General features: G+C 34.3%; 3 protein-coding genes and 1 non-coding gene across 4 annotated transcripts; 3 read left to right on the top strand and 1 right to left on the bottom strand.

Moving 5' to 3' along the window:
• The first annotated feature begins 249 nt into the window (after window positions 1-249).
• Window positions 250-5,565, top strand: LOC113859407 (monosaccharide-sensing protein 2-like). The gene is made up of 5 exons (XM_027492191.1): window positions 250-328; window positions 775-1,341; window positions 2,295-3,100; window positions 4,002-4,189; window positions 5,139-5,565. Exons 1-5 carry the CDS (start codon window positions 250-252, stop codon window positions 5,563-5,565), a joined length of 2,067 nt encoding a protein of 688 aa, XP_027347992.1.
• Window positions 5,566-14,309: 8,744 nt separating this feature from the next.
• Window positions 14,310-14,416, bottom strand: LOC113860429. The gene has a single exon (XR_003503881.1). It is a non-coding gene; the product is annotated as a small nucleolar RNA R71 (small nucleolar RNA).
• Window positions 14,417-15,255: 839 nt separating this feature from the next.
• LOC113859406 lies at window positions 15,256-16,278 on the top strand. Its single transcript, XM_027492190.1, has one exon. The coding sequence runs from the start codon at window positions 15,256-15,258 to the stop codon at window positions 16,276-16,278; it is 1,023 nt and encodes a 340-aa protein (XP_027347991.1).
• Window positions 16,279-16,443: 165 nt separating this feature from the next.
• LOC113859405 lies at window positions 16,444-18,810 on the top strand. The gene is made up of 5 exons (XM_027492189.1): window positions 16,444-16,865; window positions 17,126-17,318; window positions 17,407-17,751; window positions 17,935-18,010; window positions 18,056-18,810. Exons 1-5 carry the CDS (start codon window positions 16,444-16,446, stop codon window positions 18,808-18,810), a joined length of 1,791 nt encoding a protein of 596 aa, XP_027347990.1.
• The last annotated feature ends 644 nt before the right edge of the window (window positions 18,811-19,454 follow it).

Here is a 19,454-nt window from a genome sequence, read left to right as displayed (position 1 = left end):
CCATAGTTAAGGAACACCCTTGATGACAGCTCAAAAAAACATATGAAACAATTTAATTACAATGTACCCACTTTATAGGATGTTCAAGGCTTGGTAACATAGTACTTTAGAACTCTACTATCTCCATTAGAAGCACGTTGCATATATCGATCTGCATATTAGGTTACAGTTTTTATTTTAGTTTATACATGTAACCCAAATTGCGTTCTGGATTTGGATTTTCTATTTACAGTCTCAGCCAAGAAAACAATGAGGGAGGTTGTGGTTGTCGCAATTGCTGCTACACTTGGGAATCTGCTAACCGGATGGGATAGTTCCACCATTGCAGGTGTATATATAATTACTTTTATGACATCTTTTTATCGTCTAATTATATTGTAATTATTGTCAATGCTTAGATATACTAATGTGCATTTTTAATTCCTTAAATATCTCAAATTCTTTAGCATCATTTTCATATTTTCATTTGATTTCCCAAGTGTTAGCCTTCTCTCTCGCTCCCTCTCTCTTTTAAGCTCTACGCAGGAAATAAATGAATTTAACTCCTTTGAAGTGAAGAGATGTGTAAAGTGAAAAAGAGTTTATTTATGGTTAATTTAAATTAAAGTATTTTGTAAACATAGTTAATTTTGGCATTGAAATTATTGACCGAGTTCAACAACAGTAACGTGTGATTCATGTATTCGATCATCTAAAGTAGTAGGATAAACTTGGTGGTTGGTGTATTGGATATTGTTAATAGAACTGAAGAAAGATGTGGCTAAATTGGTGCAGGGGGCATGGCTTACATCAAAGAAGAATTCAACTTGGAAGCAGATCCAACACTTGAGGGGTTAATTGTGTCCATGTCATTTCTCACTGGCACTGTTGTGACAATATTCTCCGGCACAGTTTCTGACATGCTTGGAAGGCGTCCAATGCTAATAACATCATCGGCTATGTTTTTCATAAGTGGTTTGGTGATGTCATGGGCTCCTAATGTTGCTGTGGTTTTGCTGTCAAGGCTATTGGATGGTATTGCTATTGCATTAGCTCTAACACTTACTCCTCTTTACATATCAGAGATTGCACCACCTGATATCAGAGGTACACTCAACACTCTGCCACAGTTTTCAAGCTCTGGGGGAATGTTTTTGGCATATATCATGGTGTTCTCTTTGTCCTTGACCGACTCGCCAAGTTGGAGAGCTATGCTTGGTGTTATTTCCATTCCTTCTGTTGCTTATTTTTTTCTGGCTGTGTTCTATCTCCCTGAATCTCCTCCTTGGCTTGTAAGTAAAGGTAGAATCCATGAGGCCAAGAAGGTTCTGCAAAGAATTCGAGAGGTTGATGATGTTTCAGGTGATGCCAAATTTTCTTCTTTTGCTACTCTTTAACAAAGATTTAATCTTCCCTTGCTTGATCAACATATGGCATTCGATATCAATAATGCTTGAAAAATATTGTTGACTTTGAATTTGAATTATATAAATGATTTTTATTATGATGAAAGATAAATTATAAAAAAAACAATTGAAATTAATAGCTCAGTTTATTAGGTAGATTATGAAAAAAAATGGTTTGCTTTTGAGAAACACTAAAAGACTAGATAGTTTAAATAATTGAAAAAAATCAGTACCTGACAATTAAATCAACAATATTAGTAGCTTTGACTTAGGCATACTTGTTTAAGATACTCATGTTATTTCTTTCTTGTTAGTATTTTTTTTTTACTCCATATTATTTTTAAAAATCCTTATTTTCTTATTTTTATGAAAATACTACATAAAGAATTAATGAAGTTATTATAAAATATTTAATAATACATGCATAAATATAATTATTCTGATTTAGAATTATTCGAATCTGTATCGTATTCTTTTAAAAACTTATATCTGTCTCATGTCGGTGTTTTCCTATGTTCAAGACGCTAAAGAGTAACGTTATTCTCACTTCATATTTTTAAAACAAATTTTACAACAATGAAAGATGTAAAACGAGAAAAAAAAAAGTATATAAAATCGACAATGTAACAAAACGACATAAAAAAATATATTTTAAGTATTATTTTTTAATTAAAATTAATATTTCACTATAGTAAAAGTTTACATATAAAATTGTTGCAAGTTATCAAAATAAAATTTCAATTTTAATTAAAAATAACACAAGAACACTTAAACATAAAGAACTAACTTTTGTCCAAAATAATATATATCATAAAAAAGTTCTATAAAAAACAAAATAAAAATAACATTGATCTATGTTGAATACTCGCAATATGTGATGTGATTTGGAGTTTGCGTTGATATACGCAGGGGAACTGGCTTTGCTAGCTGAGGGAATGAATCCAGGGGGTGAATCGACGACGGTAGAAGAGTACATAGTGGCTCCTGCGAGTGACCTCATTGCAAACAAGGAAGCAGGGAGGGAATGCATAAAGCTATATGGACCCAACCAAGGAGTTTCAATGCTTGCTCAACCAGTGAGTGGACAAGGTAGCATGATTTCCCGCAGCATGTTAACGTTGTCTCGCCAAGGAAGCATAGTTGCCCAAGCTGCTGCAAATCTCAAGGATCCTTTAGTTAACCTCTTTGGCAGCATGCATGAGAATATTGCCCCAGAATCTGGTGGTTCAAGAAGTACACTAATTCCCAAAGTGGCAAATATTTCCAACATGGGAGAGCCAGATCAGAGCCCCTTTGGCACCAGTGACAACTTGCACGCTCCATTACTTGCAGCCCAAGGAAGTGTTTTGGGGAGCAATAGCAACCTGAGAGGTAGCTATGTTGGGGAAGTGCCTAAGAACACAAACATTGGTGGAGGTTGGCAATTGGTTTATAAATCTGCTGAGGGTGGGAAAAAGGACCTCCAAAGAGTTTATTTGCGTGCGGATCCCACTTTAGTGTCACAGCAAGGTTCATTTGTTTCTGGTTATGGCTTGCATGCTGACGTTGGTGAAACTTTTCCAGCAGCTGCACTTGTCAGCCAGTCAGTTCTCAGCACTAAGGATATGAAGGTTAAATCAGAAATTGCTGCAAAACGTACAGGTTGGGGAGGTTTGTTAGATCCGGGAGTCAAGCGTGCATTGATTGTTGGAATTGGACTACAAGTTCTTCAACAGGTAAACCAAGTTGACATTAGTATAATATGGATAAACTTTTCAATGAATACTTCTGAGAGAAGAAAATAAGAAAGTAAAATATAAACTTTTTTAGAAGATTTTCATTTAACTTCTGCAAAAGTTAAAATGTATAAGTTAATTTTAATGGGAGAAGTTTGATTCACTTTACCTTCTTATTTTTAACTCAAATAAGTACCGGATGCGAAGTTCATCTAGGCCATTCTACTGGCTAGTATTAGAGTGTTGTTTAATATTAGGATGATGTTTTAATCACTATGTCCGCAAACATTCTATAACAGTTAATGAGCGTTAGGTGTAGCTTAACTAGTAGGATTAAGCGATGTAGAAAAGCAGTCTTGTTTTCGTATGGTCCTTTATTAGTAAGTTATGTACAAAGGCTTAGATGCTCTGCCTTTGGAATGGGCCAAGCTCTCCACCCCTGAACTTTTCTTCACCAGAATTAATAAATCTAACACAATCATAATTCTTCTTGTGGATTTCCTTACCCACCTATATAGGTAGAGTGCTATAACCAATCCAAATACCCTTGAATACATTATAACATTGCAATCTCACCATTCTTTCAGTGTTTCTCTACAGCTACTCTCAAGGACTTTTTACTATTACCAAAAGGGACATTATGATAAATAATATGTTAAAAAATTTGGTTTTTGGGTGAATCTCATGATTCCTGTAACAAACCTTGTCTAGTGGGATAAAGTTTTGTTGTTGTTGCTATATGTTGAGTACTTGAAGCTGTTTTCAGATGTTATTTTCCTCATGTTTTAAACTTAGCTGTAGCAAAATGGATATATTGTCATTGCATATTCTTGTGCGGTTGTATTTTATTTCATGCTAGATTCTTTTCTCTGAGATTCTAAGAACATAATTTATGTTGCAGGCTGCTGGTATAAATGGATTTCTATACTATGCTCCTCAGATTCTTCAGCAGGCAGGAGTTGGAGGTCTTTTGTCAAATTTGGGTATTAGTTCAACGTCTGCTACGTTACTCGTAAATGTCATTACAACATTCACCATGCTTCCTTGTATAGCTCTTTCCATGAGGCTCATGGATATTGCTGGCAGAAGGTGCGTTTAAACTAATAGATCCAGCTTAGATTCCCTTTTAGTATCTGTCTCATGCATGAAATGCTAGGAACCACAAACACTTGTACTGTAAATAAATATTTATAACTTTTAATTTTAAAACTTTTATATCAGAGAAAATTATAATATCATAATAAATAGTTTTTCAAAATATTTTAAAAATTATGTTAATTTTAGTTTAAGGATTGTGTTTAAACACATAAGTAATGAAGTTTTATTAGAAAATACAATTATTACGTTGATAAATGCTTTTTTTTAATATAAACTTATTACTTTTAGATTCTTAAACTAAACGATAAGAATTGAGGTTAGCTTTGTCCATATTATATTTCGTCTATAATGATTTATACTATTTTTTAAAACATAAAAATTCTTTCTACTTTTCGATGAATAAAGTCTTCTGTTGTTTTAAAGATTTTGCTAATTAATGCTCTAAGAAATATAATTTTAATGCATTATTAATTAAAAAAATATACATTAATGCATTAGAATTCATAGGAAATATACACTTTTAATAAAAAAAATATATAATTTTAATTCCTTAACTAGTATGTTAAGTAATTAGTTAAGATTTTTCTTTTGTTAATTTTAGATTAACTTTGTAAGCTATATTCTAACCATGACTTTTTTTTTTATTGTAAATTTATTGCATTGCTGTCTCATGTATTGATGGAATTGCTGTAGCTAGTTTACAAGGTTACAAATTCTACAATGTTCATAATTAATTTCTATGACATACTTGTTTCATTTCTTCTTATAATCTAGATATAGTGTCCTTTCCTACAACTGCAACATTTTCTCATTAACTTCTTATCTCGACAAATTTCCATTGTGTATTCTTCTGTGCCATATGGGCTATCTCATAAATCAAAAATCAAAATAAAAAAGCATTAAAATCATAACAATGGCATTGTATATTTTCTCATGACAGGTCAATAATGCTGTATACAGTACCCATTTTGATAGTGTCTCTCACGGTACTAGTTGTCCGGGACTCACTTCCCATAAATACGACACTCAGTGCAGCAATCACTGCTGTATGTGTTGTGGTGTACGAAAGCGTTTTCTGCATGGGTTTTGGTGTGATTCCCAACATCTTATGTTCAGAAATTTTCCCAACAAGTGTTCGTGGAATTTGCATTTCCATTTGTTCCCTTACATATTGGATCTGCACCTTAATTGTCACTTCTTCATTTCCCGTCTTGCTCCGTCTCCTTGGTCTTACTGGGGTCTTTGGATTATTTGTTGTTGGGTGCATCATTTCATGGATATTTGTCTACATGAAAGTTCCTGAAACAAAGGGCATGCCTTTAGAAGTCATCATTGAGTTCTTTGCCATTGGTGCAAAGCCTGAGTGAAATGTACTAATCCTTCTGCGTTTGGAAGCAAAAGCTGAATTCATACTCATATTGATTATCATCACAAGAACCAAGAAATGAAGCATTTATCAATGATAAATTTTGAAGTTTGGTTGGTTTGGATTCCCCTCCAATTGTCTGTTAAATTCTTTTGTTGGTGGAAGATTGAAACCATTTGATATTTGAATGCATAACGGCAAGTTTTTACTTGTCCTTGGAAGAGAAGACAGTATAATAATAATCCAAAATTCGTTTAGAGTTTAGACACAATGTAACTGTACTTAAAGAGTATTCATTCCTTGGACTTGGTATTTTCGTCACAATGGTATTCTCCAATAAATGTACCTGGGGATGAAGATTTTTGCATGCGGAAATGTTTGTTTGTTTACTAACTGTAGAGATTGCATTTTGGAAATTTTTTTTGCATAATCCAGAGTAACGTGCTCCCAACCAATAACAACATAATACATATGTATTTCTTTTTTAAAATTAAACACCTTGTCAAAACGTGAGTAGTCGAAATTACGTGATCTTGAATTACTTAAAAAATTCTTATATTTTAAAGGCTAAAACGTTATAAAAATATAGGAGAATTTATTAATTTGCAAAACAAATAAAATTGACTACAAGTCATAAATGTTTATATATTTAAAAATTTATTTAAATGCACGTCACAATACTCAAATAATATTTAACATCATAATCAATAAAATTCTTTCAACTTCGAAGCAAAGCTAACTAAGAAAAAGCCAAAACATAACTCTTTGTTACAATTGTTAAAGTATATACTAACATATATAAGCTACACAAGGTAATTAATTAAGAAACCCAATTCCCCGACTAAATCAACACAAAATGTGTTTTAAGAGGGGGACAACAAGTTGGAAAAAAAAGAAAAGAGAGAGGGACAATAGTGTGTGCGAGTTGAAGTGAGTTATAGATTGCCTTAAATCTATTTGTGTTATTGTTCGAGTGATACTAACTAATATGAAAATAATAAATACAGAAATGCACTAATTTAAATATAGCCGTAGAGATAATATAAAGGAGAAAATGGAATAAATTTATTTATTTTAATATAACTCTAATATCTCATATTTGTTAACTTTATACGTATAGTTTTCTACTTAGAATCTTTATTCCTTTGCGAATGATGCTAGGGTATGCTTAAGGGAAGTACGCTTATGCTTGACTTCAACAATGGTAAATAAAAGAAATTTAGGTTTTAAGAGATATATGTTTTCCTTTTGAAATTTGAATTGGTTTTTGCCTTCTCCACATCCAAGCCTTAAGCTTTCCACCCAAAACTTCTCCACGTTCTACACCTATACCATTTTCATCTTCCATTCTATTTGTCACTTCTAGGAGATCTCTAAGAGACGATGTTCTCCTTTACAAAGTGACGTTCCTCCGAAGTATATCAACATGAAGTTTTTCTTTCCTTTTCATTTAAGATTATGTATGCTTTATGTTTAATTTTTCTTGCTTTCAGTATTATATGTATAGCTAAATATCTTTTGCTGTTAGGGTTAAGGTGGATACTTGACTGAGGATTTAATTAACAGGTACAATTTACTTCATCTTCTTAGGACAATGCAAACAAATCAAAAATCAAATGGAGAAAATGATATTTAGAGAATTAGGGATTCAAATACTAGGAGTTAGAGGTCTTGATTTTGAAGTTAGAAATGAAGCAAACAAGATGTGAAGATTAATGGGTGTAAAGGGTTGAGATTCAACATTCTAAAAATAAAGATAGAGAGTGATATTTGGTTATTTGCAAATGAAAATAAGAAACTATCGAATTTAGGGCTCAAAAATAAGTGTGAGAGCAAAAATTTTGGTGCAAAATAATGATTTATTGTTAATTAGAGGTAAGGGTGAGTACTTTACACTACTTGTTACACAAACAAACATAGAGTCTCACCTTGCACTTATTTTACATCATTTCTAACACAATTCATAAAATATATTTACAGGCAATGATAAGTCTGTAATTAGGCCATCTTTTATAGCCATTTATTTATATTTGACCTTTATTTTTATTAGGTTTTATACTAATTTATTTATTAATTGTGCAATTTGATATAAAGAGGCCACGAGTAGATTTCGGGTTCATTCTAGGCTCAAATTAGAGTTGTCAATCAAGGTTGTAGCCCAGGACCCGGCCCTAAAAAAACCCATCCAGTCCTAACCCTGTGTTAAATAAGAAATAATAGTTAAGCCTCAAATTATATAATCTAAAATATATAGGCCAGGGTTGGGTTATTCATGGGTTGGCCCTGACCCTGCAATACTTCACACAATACGATTAATCCACTTTGTCTTTGCTAAGAACTTTGTCTTTTTTTCTCTAAATTACAAGAACACTAATCCCCTTTCTCTAAATCACACAGAGATTGAAGGGGCTAATGCAATAGATTTTCACAGATTCTCAGATTCGCAGATTTCATAGATTCGTATATTTCACACATAGATGTAAGTGGCTCCTCCAACACTTCTCAGATTCGTAGCTTTTTGCAAGAGGTGGTCATTCAATATTTCTCAATTCATAGATCAAGGTAATAGTTACTTTGCAACTCCATGCAAGGAGCTCCAGCTTTTTGTGGTCATTCTTTACTTATTATACCTTTTTGCAAATTTCTTAACAAAGAAAAACTTGATTTCAGTATAGTTCACGGCTTGTCTTGCATGTGTCATTCTTTGCAGGTGTTGTGTTTGTTAGTGTGTTTTTTTTGTGTGTGTGTTTTTATGGGTATTTCGTAACTTGAGAGAGTAATTGCTTATCTATTATTATGTCTTGTCGAATTGCAGCTTCTGATGATCTTTTGAATTTTGTTTCTGAAAATAGGAAAGTAGGCACTATTAATAATTTGACCTCGAGAAGAACCAATCGTGTAATGCTCTATTTCATTAGTTATCTTTATTATCGTATTTGTTGTTGTTATTTGTCGTCTTATTATTATCATTATTATTGTGCTTGAATTTGATGGGGACTATTTCAAAATCATCCTTCCTCTCATTTTGCAGGAAAGGTTTGGTGACATTTTTTTTCCTTGCTAATTCTTAGTAGAATGGTTCAATTTGGCTCCTAAATTCTTGGAAATTTCGTAATTTTTCTCTTTTTAAAAAATTTTATTTGACGTGGATTGTGGAGACTACCATTGATAGGCATGTCTGGGCTTTTGTCTATAATTTGTCATTCATAGACTACCATTTAATTTTGTTTGTTTGTTTGTCCCTCTATAATTAACTAGTGACTCTCAATTATTGAATTTGAATCCAACAATGGTGGCAGAGAAATGTCACTGTAAGCATCAGTTTGTATAAAATTGGTGATGTGATTCTATTTTAATTATATTTGTGAACAAATGGAAATGGTGAGAAACTGATACAATTTAATAATGTAAACTAATCCAAATCCAACCATTGTTTGTGGCCCGCGAAATTGTTATTTATTTGTAACTATATATACGAAGCCTTAGACTTTCTTAATTTTTTTTATCAAATAATTCAATTACCTTATTGATAAAAAAAATATATCTTTATTTGTATAATTACAGAGACAAAATTGGGTTAAAAAGGAAAAAATCCAGATTTGCACCAATGGTCTGAAATTCAATTCTCTCACCATAAACCTGTTCAATGTCTTTGATCCTCACCAAAACTCTGCTAGAATTGGTCTAAGCTTCTGTTATTATAGGTTTGCAATTGTTTGTATATTATGCACCAGTCCTTATTTTTATACTTGATTATTTCTTTCTTACTGAGATTATGTGAAAGTATAGTTTGTAATTTAAATTGTAAAAGTATAGTTTCTAATTTTTATTTTATGTTTGTTTTAATGCATAGGAACTATAAATTATATAATGGATTCTATGAATAAGACTGTGAATATAGATGATAAAGTTGTTTTTGAAACTCCTTCTGTATTATCTGGAAGTGTCGAGACACCGAAGAAACACTTTTCAAATGTTTGAAAATATTTTACTAAAACTGGTGTAGATAAGGATGGAGTTGAAAAAGCTGTGTGCAAATATTGTGGCCATGATTATGCTATTGGAAAAAATCCCAAGACAAAAAATCATTATGGAACTTCACATTTAAGTCGACATGTTTCAGTTTGTAAAAATATTCAACGTTCAAGTGTAGATGCAATTCCTACTCAAGACGTAAGTTTTGGTGCGAGTATGATATGATCAGAGAATGGATCAATTATGTGAATCCTAATGTTGTAATGCCCTCTAGGAATATTGTTATGTCAGATGTTCAAAAAATTTACATGAGAGAGAAGGAAAAACTCAAAGAAGTCATGTGTAATATTCCTAATAGAGTATGTCTGACCTCTGATGTTTGGATAGCAGCTACGAGTGAAGGTTATATTTGCTTAACTGTTCATTTTGTTGATGAGAACTGGAGATTAGTAAGTAAGATTCTTAATTTTTATCGAATGAAACCACCTCACACTGGAATTGAATTAGAAGCCACTTTATTTGATTGCTTGAAGCAATGGGGAATTGATAAAAAAGTTTTCTCTATTACCTTAGATAATGCTTCTGCCAATGACAATGTGCAAGATATTTTGAAAAATCATCTTCGTGTGCAGAATAGTTTGTTGTGTGATGGAGAATTTTTTTCATGTGCGTTGTTCTACTCATATACTCAATTTGATTGTACAAGAGGGTCTAAAAGTAATTAATGAAACACTTTTTAAAATTAGAGAGAGTGTTAAGTATGTGAGAGGATCTGATGGAAGGATGATTAAATTTCAAGATTGTGTGCAAGATGCTGGAATAGACATAACAATTGGGTTAAGATTAGATGTTTCTACTAGGTGGAATTCAACATACTTAATGCTTGAAAGTGCAATCAAGTATGAAAAAGCTTTTGATATTCTTCAGGTGGTTGATAGAAATTATAAATATTGTCCATCATATTAGGAATGGAGGAAAGGACAGAAATTATGTGAATTTTTAGAGCCGTTTTATGAGACTACAAATATGGTTTCTGGTTCTTGTTATCTGACTTCAAACTTATATTTTATGCAAGTTTGGAAGATTGAATGCTTGTTGAATGAATATTTATTGAACGAAGATGATGTTATAAAGGATATATGGCTGTAAGAATGAAAGGAAAATTTGAAAAATATTGGAAGAATTATTGTGTGTTGTTAGCTTTTGGAGCTATTCTTGACCCTCGTTTAAAGCTTCATTTTTTAAGATTTTTCTATACCAAGCTTGATCCTTTAACCTCTCATGAGAAGGTCAACAATGTGAAGGATAAGTTTGATAAGTTTGATAAGCTTTATGGAGAATATGCAAACAATTTTAGTGCTACAAGTAGTTCTCAACCTTCCAATGAATCCAATTTGTTGTCAAAGTCACATGGAGATGGAAATAGGTCAAAGAAATCAAGATTGTTCAATGTATGTTCTTTTATGTCATTTTAATTATAGTGTGTTTCTTATTTTTATTTTGTTTAAAGGGTTATTATGTTATATTTTGCAGGAGTTTAAAATGTTTCAAAATGAAACTAAGTCTACCATTGGTAAGAGTGAATTGGATTTGTATTTGGATGAGTCACAAGTTGACTATGATGATACTGAAGAATTTAATGTGCTTTATTATTGGAAAAGTAATGAAAAGAGATTTCTAACACTCTCTGTATTAGCACGAGATGTGCTTAGCATTCCAATCACTACAGTAGCATCAGAATCTGCTTTTAGCATTGGTGGACGTGTTCTCACTAAATATAGAAGTTCTACACTTCCAGAAAATGTGTAAATGTTAATTTGTGCTAGGAATTGGTTGCATGGCTTTGTTGAAAGTCCAAGTGGTAATATTTATTCTAATCACATTTTATGATTATTATATAATTTGTACAAACATAATTCTATTCTTATTGTTTTTGAGTTTTAGATAATGATGAGACAAAAACTCTAGAGTCTAGTATGCAACAAGATATTGAAGACTAACAAGCAAGTGAAGTATAAATCTACTAAGTATAATCTTCCTCATCAACCGCCCAGGTTTCAATTTCTTTCCTTGCTTTTCTATTTGCTTAAACATTTCTCCAGGTTTCAATAAGTATAGTATGGAGTTCCTTTCATATGTTTTCACCTCCTTTACTTGCTAAAGCCATTTTTTATGCAGTGCAAAAGCAACTTATAGTTTTCTTGCATTATTGAAGACTGAAGAAATTATCACTGGCTTTTATTGAAGTGTCTCAAATCTAGTTGAACATACACCTTTGTTAGATGGAGGTGCTATTCTGACTAGGTGCATATTAGGAAACACAAATTTGGAGATTGTTAATCTAATTTTTTCAGAATTTTAATCTAATTTTTCCACAATAGTTACAATTTTGATTGACTATAATTATTAATCTTTTGTTGCTTTAACTAGATTATCTTTTACAATTTCTTGATTTGAACATGGGAGCTTAAAATTGTTTTGGAACTAAAATCACAATGGCTATGCAACTAAAATTCATGTATCAATTATATTTTGCTTAACTGTGATTGCCTTTCTTATAGGTACTCAAGGCTGGTAGGTAAACACGAAGCTGTCAATTCTTATCCTTGTAGTGGTAAAAGTATATCCCGCTTATCTTTTTTGTTGGTCTGACTGCAACTTGAATGGTGAAATTAACTTTGTGATATTCAATCAATTGTATGATATCAATATTCGACGTATTGTGTATATTTTGAAATGCATCCACTTTTTATCTACACTGGACCTTGGCACTCTTTAATTTGGCAAAATTGTTGATATGCTATTTTTTTTGTAATGATTTATTTTCAGTATCTTGGAACTGCAAATTATTGTACTTTCTTAGGTGGTGTTCAATTTGGTTATGTTTCGTCCATTTGTGTAATAGTTAATTATGAAATTAAATTTGAGTTGGAAACTTGCAATTATTAAAAAAAATTTGGTCCTTGAAGCCCTGGCCCATTGGGCTTTTTAGCCTATAGGGCTTTTGATTTATAGGGCTTTTTACTTTTTGACAGCTCTAGCCCAAATGAATGGGTTTAAAAGCCTCACAGCAATAAGCACGGGGGTGCTTCGACAATATGCACGACCGTGCTGAATCATCATGCACAGTCGTGCTGGTTCGCATTAGCCAAACTTGCCTAGTTTAAAGGAGTTCAAATTCTATAAATAGAGAGGAGGAGGATCGTAGAAAGGATCTTAATTTTTCCCTGAGCATCATTTCACATAAGGCCCTTCAAGATTCTTGATCACTTTCACCTCTCTTGCACGGACCTTTGGCACACCCTTGGCGACACTTGGAGATTCAAGTGACCATACTTGAAGACCAAAGATTCATCTCTTGTTCTAGTTTGCTTTTCTCTTCATTATTAATATGTTATTGATTATTTCAGCTTTTTCTTTCTATATAAGTAGCTAAATCCATAGCTAGGGCTATGGGAATTATTGTTCATGACTTTATGGAATTTTGATATTTGAATCTAAATTTGATTTCCGCTTCGTGATTAGAATTTATCTTATCATTTCTCATTCTTAACCCTAATTAATTACATCGTCAGGCGATCGTACCTCGGTTAATTAATAGATCTATAGGATAAAACGAGATAAAAAGATTAGGTAGATCAAACTAATCTTCATCTTCTAATCGTTATTGAATTAATAAATTCATAGGCTCCTTAGGCTTTTTCTAAATTGATAACTCACATAACCATTGGGGATATTAACTTAGAGAAAAGAATATGAATATTGCATGACCAGTGGATATTAATAGTATTAGTATGAATGATTAGTAATCATCAGGAAATCAGATTTATATCTAAATAGAAAAATAACATAAAGGATTGAATGAGAACACTCATACGCCTTAAGTTTCTCTCTGATAAGTGTAACCAATACGTGCTCTGTGTTTCTTGCTCTTAGTTTTTACAATTGATTTTATAAATTCTCGTTCTGATTAATCTCGCATATTTGAAGCTTAAATAATTAAATTAGGAAAACTCTTAGTAGTTGATAAACAATCCTTGTGGGACGATATTTCGGGAACTTAGTTGAAAACCATTTATTACTTCTCGATGGGTACACTTGCCCTCCAAACAAGTTTTTGGCACCGTTGCTAGGGATTGCTTTTTCAATATTAAGAAAATTCTCAAATTTAATTGATTTGAGCAACTTGTGTTTTGTTTTATTTTGTTCTGTTCATTGTTAAAATTTTCTTTTATATTTTTATAATTTTCTTATTTATTTTATTTTCATTTTGTTTAAAATTACTTTTGATGTATGTTCACTCGTTCTAAGTGTTTTACAGCTTATTTGTTTGATCCGAAAATTGAAAGGACAGTTCGTAGACAAAGAAAAGAAGTGAGAGAGTAAAGAATGGCAGAGGGAAGGAGATCGATTTAAGATTACATGACACCCAATGCCAGAGGCACTCCTGGAAGCATCGCGGCACCTAATGTGGAAGCAAACAATTTTGAGTTGAAACCAGCACTCATAACCATGGTTCATAACTCCATACAATTTGGGGACTTGCCTAACAAAGACCCCAATCTACATCTGACAAAGTTCCTCCGATTGATAGACACCATAAAATACAACGGAGTCTCCAATGATGCTATTTGACTCTGCCTGTTCCCATTCTCAGTGTCCGAAAGAGTAAATGCATGGTTTTCCTCACTCCCAGCCAATTCTATCACAACTTGGGAGGATCTCACTCAACACTTCTTGGGAAAGTACTTTTCTCCATAAAGATCTTCTAAGCTGATGACAGAAATATGTTGCTTCCAGTAGAATGAGACATAATCACTGTTCGAGGCGTGGGAGCAATTCAGGGAATTATTGAGAAGATGCCCACATCATGACTTTCCAACTTGGAGGCAAATGCAGATCTTTTACAGTGGCCTATCCATCCATAACAAGGCCACGATTGATGCCACTGCAGGAGGATCTCTTATAAGGAAAGACCCAGATGACGCATACAAATTGATAGACGAAATGGCATATGCTAGCTTTCAGTAGCACACAGCTGACACATATAACTTCAAGAGAAAAGAAGCTGCACCAGTCTATCAAGCAGAGAGCAACAACCCACTGGTAAAACAAATGGAAGCTCTCACAAAGCAATTGGAGTGCTTAATGAGAGCACAAGATCAACCCACAAAGTCGGCGCATAATATAGAGTTTGATCACGAGGAGGCAAACTTTATGGGTAATAATTATAACCCACGATGGCGCAATAGTAATACAACTCCTTGGGGAAGTCGCCAAGGAAATCAGAATGCGCCCTATCGACCCCCTCCATGTGCAAAATCAAGGGGAGAAGATAGAAAGAAGAGAAGCTCCTAGATTTTAATCCAATTTTCAAGAACAGATGATGCAATACGTGCATAGCTCTGACAAGAGAATAGCAAAACTTAAGGCCCAGATAGAACAACAGATTGAGAGGGAAGATAAGAGGTTTGCAAAAATCAGAGCTGAGATGAGGACTCAGTCTTCAAAGCTTGAATCTCAGTTGGAGCAAATCACTAGTCTCCTCAGTCAAAGAGTACTAGGAGCACTACCATCCCAATCAGAACCGAATCCTAGGGAACAAGCTAAGGCAATCACTTTAAGAAGTGGGAAAAACTTGAATGGAACGCAAACATAGAAGCCGTGCACGCCTGTGCTTGTTGATCAGCACGCCCTTGCATCACCTTGTAGGCCCATGTTGGCTCAACAAGAATGGCCGTGCTTTGAACAGCATGCCCATGCTGACAACGAATGCACGACCGTGCTTATCGAAGACACGGCCGTGCTAGATGATGAGCAAGGTCGTGCTTGCCAACTAGATACGAAGAAAGAAGCAAAGGAAGATGTATTCGTGATACCAAGGCCGAAAGTTCCATTCCCACAACGGTTGATGGGTAACCAGAGAGACCCTCAGTTCAATAAGTTTCTTGGGATCCTCAGAAAGCTCCACATCAATATCCCTTTTGTTGAAGCCATCTCACAGATGCCTAAATATGATAAATTCCTCAAGGAGATGCTAAGCAATAAGAAGAAATTGGAAGTATTCGAGACAGTCAGATTGAATGAGGAGTGTTCAGCAATATTACTAAGAAAGTTGTCGCCTAAGCTTAAGGATCTAGGGAGTTTTATGATTCCATGCACTATAGGCAACTCTCATTTTGATAAAGCGCTATGTGATCTAGGCGCTAGTATTAATCTAATGCCATTTTCTGTGTTTAGAAGGTTGGGTATGCAAGAACCCAAACCAACTTCAATTTCTTTGCAGCTTGCTGATCGCTCGATAACATATCCTAGGGGCATAGTGGAGGATGTCCTGGTCAAGGTAGATAAGTTCATATTCCCTGCAGATTTCATTGTCCTTGACATGGAAGAGGATGACAAAGTACCTATCATACTAGGAAGGCCTTTCCTAGCCACAGGAAGAACAATAATAGATGTTCAGCAGGGGAAGCTTACATTAAGATTGAATGATGAGGAAGTAGTATTTAAAGTTTTTAATTCACTCAAGCATCCATCCACTTTTGATTCTTGTAATTTTGTGACAACTGCAGATGCTACCTCCCTCTCCCTGAATGTGCCACAGGTGCAAGATGAATTAATAAAAGATGCATTGGAGAGGATACTTACATTGGAAAGGAGGGATCTGCACAACACTGAAGAAATAATAGATGAGATCTTAGCATTGAACAATGGGGTGCTTAGAAGATGGTTCGGGTGAAGGATATTTGAAGATCTAAGAGAACACTCTCGAAAAAGAACCAAGCCATCAATCGAAGAACCTTCTGAACTAGGACTCAAACCTCTTCCCTCGAATCTTAAATATGCCTTTTTACACCCTCCATCTCACTTACCTGTAATTGTTTCTGCCAATTTGACAAGTAGCATGGAGGAGAAGCTTCTGAGAGTACTGAGAGAGAACAAGGAGGCTTTCCGGTGGAGCATAAATGACATTAAGGGCATTAGTCCTTCCATATGCACTCATAGAATTCACCTGAAGGAGGAGTTCAAACCAAAAGTACAACCCCAAAGGCGATTAAATCCTAATCTGAAAGAAGTAGTGAAAAAGGAGGTAATTAAGTTATTGGATGTCGATATTATATTCCCAATCTCTGATAGCCCTTGGGTGAGTCCTGTGCAGGTGGTACCAAAGAAAGGAAGGACTACTGTTATGCAAAATGAGCAACAAGAGCTCATCACAATCAGAAAGGTAACCGGATGGAGGATGTGTATTGACTACAGGAAGCTTAATGAAGCCACCAGGAAGGATCACTTCCCTCTACCCTTTATTGATCAGATGTTAGAGAAGTTAGTTGGGCATGAATATTACTGTTGTTTATATTGCTATTCTGATTATATGCAAATACCCATAGCTCTTGAAGATAAAGAAAAAACTACTTTTACATGTCCCTATGGTACATTTGCATATAAACAAATGTCGTTTGGATTATGTAATGCCCCTGTTACCTTCCAAAGGTGTATGATGGCTTTATTTTTCAAATTTGTTAGAGCATTTGTATTGAAATCTTTATGGATGATTTTTCTGTATATGACACCACATTTGATAGTTGTGTACATAACTTGAATTTAGTTTTGCAGAGATGCAGGAAAGCCAATTTGATTTTAAATTGGGAGAAGTGTCAGTTTATGGTTGATGAATGCATTATTTTGGGGCACAAAGTGTCAGGAAAATGTATTGAAGTAGACCCTGCCAAGATTGAGATTATTTCTAAACTACCTCCCCCTACAAGTGTCAAGACAGTCAGGAGTTTTCTAGGGCATGCTGGATTCTATAGGAGGTTTATACAAAACTTCTCAAAAATATCAATGCATTATTTTGGGGCACAAGGTGTCAGGAAAAGGTATTGAAGTAGACCCTGCCAAGATTGAGGTTATTTCTAAACTACCTCCCCCTACAAGTGTCAGGGCAGTCAGGAGTTTTCTAGGGCATGCTGGATTCTATAGGAGGTTTATACAAAACTTCTCAAAAATATCAAAACCCCTTTCTGAATTATTGGCTAAAGATGTAGAGTTTAAATTTGATGAAACATGTTTATCTGCTTTCATGAAATTAAAAGAGAAATTAACAATTGCTCCTGTGATTGTGGCCCCTGACTGGTCTTTACCTTTTGAGCTAATGTGTGATGCTAGTGATGCAACGATGGGAGCAGTTCTGGGACAAAGGCGAGATAAGGTGTTTCAGGCCATTTACTATGCAAGTAAAACCTTGGACGATGCTTAGTGTAATTACACCGTTACAGAGAAGGAATTACTTGCTGTTATCTTTGCATTTGATAAATTTCGTTCTTATTTGATAATGTCCAAAGTTGTTGTCTTTATTGACCATTCTACCATTAAGTATTTGTTGTCAAAACAGGATGCTAAACCAAGGATTATACGGTGGATCCTTCTCCTCCAAGAGTTTGATGTGGAGATTAGAGACAAAAAAGGAAGTGAGAATGTCGTAATAGATCATTTGTCTTGACTGGATGCTTCAGTAAGGGAACTCACGGTGAAGGAGATCAAGGATTCTTTTCATGATGAAAGGCTCCTCTCAATCTCTAAGGCACTTTGGTATGAGAATTTTGTAAATTATCTGGCGGGTAATGTAACTCCTAAACTACTTGACAAGCATACGCTTAGAAAGTTTTGGTCTGATGTGAAGCATTATATTTGGGATGAACCTTATCTCTTTAAGATTTGTGGGGACAATATGATTAGGAGGTGTGTTTCAGAGAGTGAAGTTAATGAGATTCTTAACCATTGCCATTCTAGGGAGGTGGGAGGTCATTGTGGCCCATCAAAAACCGCTCATAAGGTCCTGCAGTGTGATTTTTATTGGCCTAGTTTGTTTAAAGATGCTCATTTATATGTTAAGTCATGTGATATGTGTCAAAGAAGTGGAAATATATCTAGGAAACATGAAATGCCTCTTAGTAATATCTTAATTTGTGAATTATTTGATGTCTGGGGCATAGACTTCATGGGGCCTTTCCCCAAATCCATGCATAATGAATGTATATTAGTAGCTGTTGATTATGTTTTACCCACCAATAATACTCGAGTTGTGATTAAATTTTTAAAGAAAAATATTTTCACTAGATTTGGCACCCCTAGAGCTATTATTAGTGATGGTGGCACCCATTTTTGCAATAAACAATTTGAAGCTCTTTTGACAAAATATGGTGTTACCCATACGGTGGCCACTCCTTATCATCCCCAAACTAGTGGACAAGTTGAGATATCTAATTAGGAATTGAAAAGAATTTTAGAGCGCACTGTTAACAACTCCAGGAAAGATTTGTCTCTGAAATTGGATGATGCACTCTGGGCCTATCGCACTGCTTTCAAAACCCTATTGGTATGTCTCCTTATCGTTTGGTTTTTGGTAAAGCATGTCACTTACCAGTTGAGCTTGAACACAAGGCCTACTGGGCCTTGAAGTTCCTAAATTTTGATTCACAGGTCACAGGTGAAAAGAGATTGTTGCAGCTAAATGAATTGGATGAATTACGTTTTGAAGCATTTGAAAATGCTAAGTTATACAAAGAGCGTACTAAGAAGTGGCATGATAAACACATTTATCATAGGAGTTTTCAAGCAAGTGATAGGGTTTTGATCTATAACTCTCGGTTGCGACTATTTCCTGGAAAATTGAAATCCAGGTGGTATGGCCCCTACAATTTGGTCAAGGTTCTTCCATACGGAGTACTAGAAGTGTCCAAGCATCGAGAAGAACCCTTTTGTATCAATGGGCTGAGAGCGAAGGTGTATATAGAGAATGTGACCCCTCCTGGTCACACGATAACACTTGACTAGCCCAGGCAAGATGTCAGGCTTGCGACATTAAACAAGTACTTCCAGGAGGCACCTTGTGTTATGTTTTCTTAATTATGT

Source organism: Abrus precatorius, unplaced genomic scaffold, assembly GCF_003935025.1.
Source record: "Abrus precatorius isolate BTA unplaced genomic scaffold, Abrus_2018 Scaffold2, whole genome shotgun sequence".
Classification (NCBI taxonomy): domain Eukaryota; kingdom Viridiplantae; phylum Streptophyta; class Magnoliopsida; order Fabales; family Fabaceae; genus Abrus; species Abrus precatorius.
Note: the sequence above shows the minus strand (reverse complement) of the source record. Positions and strands in the feature narration are given on the sequence as shown.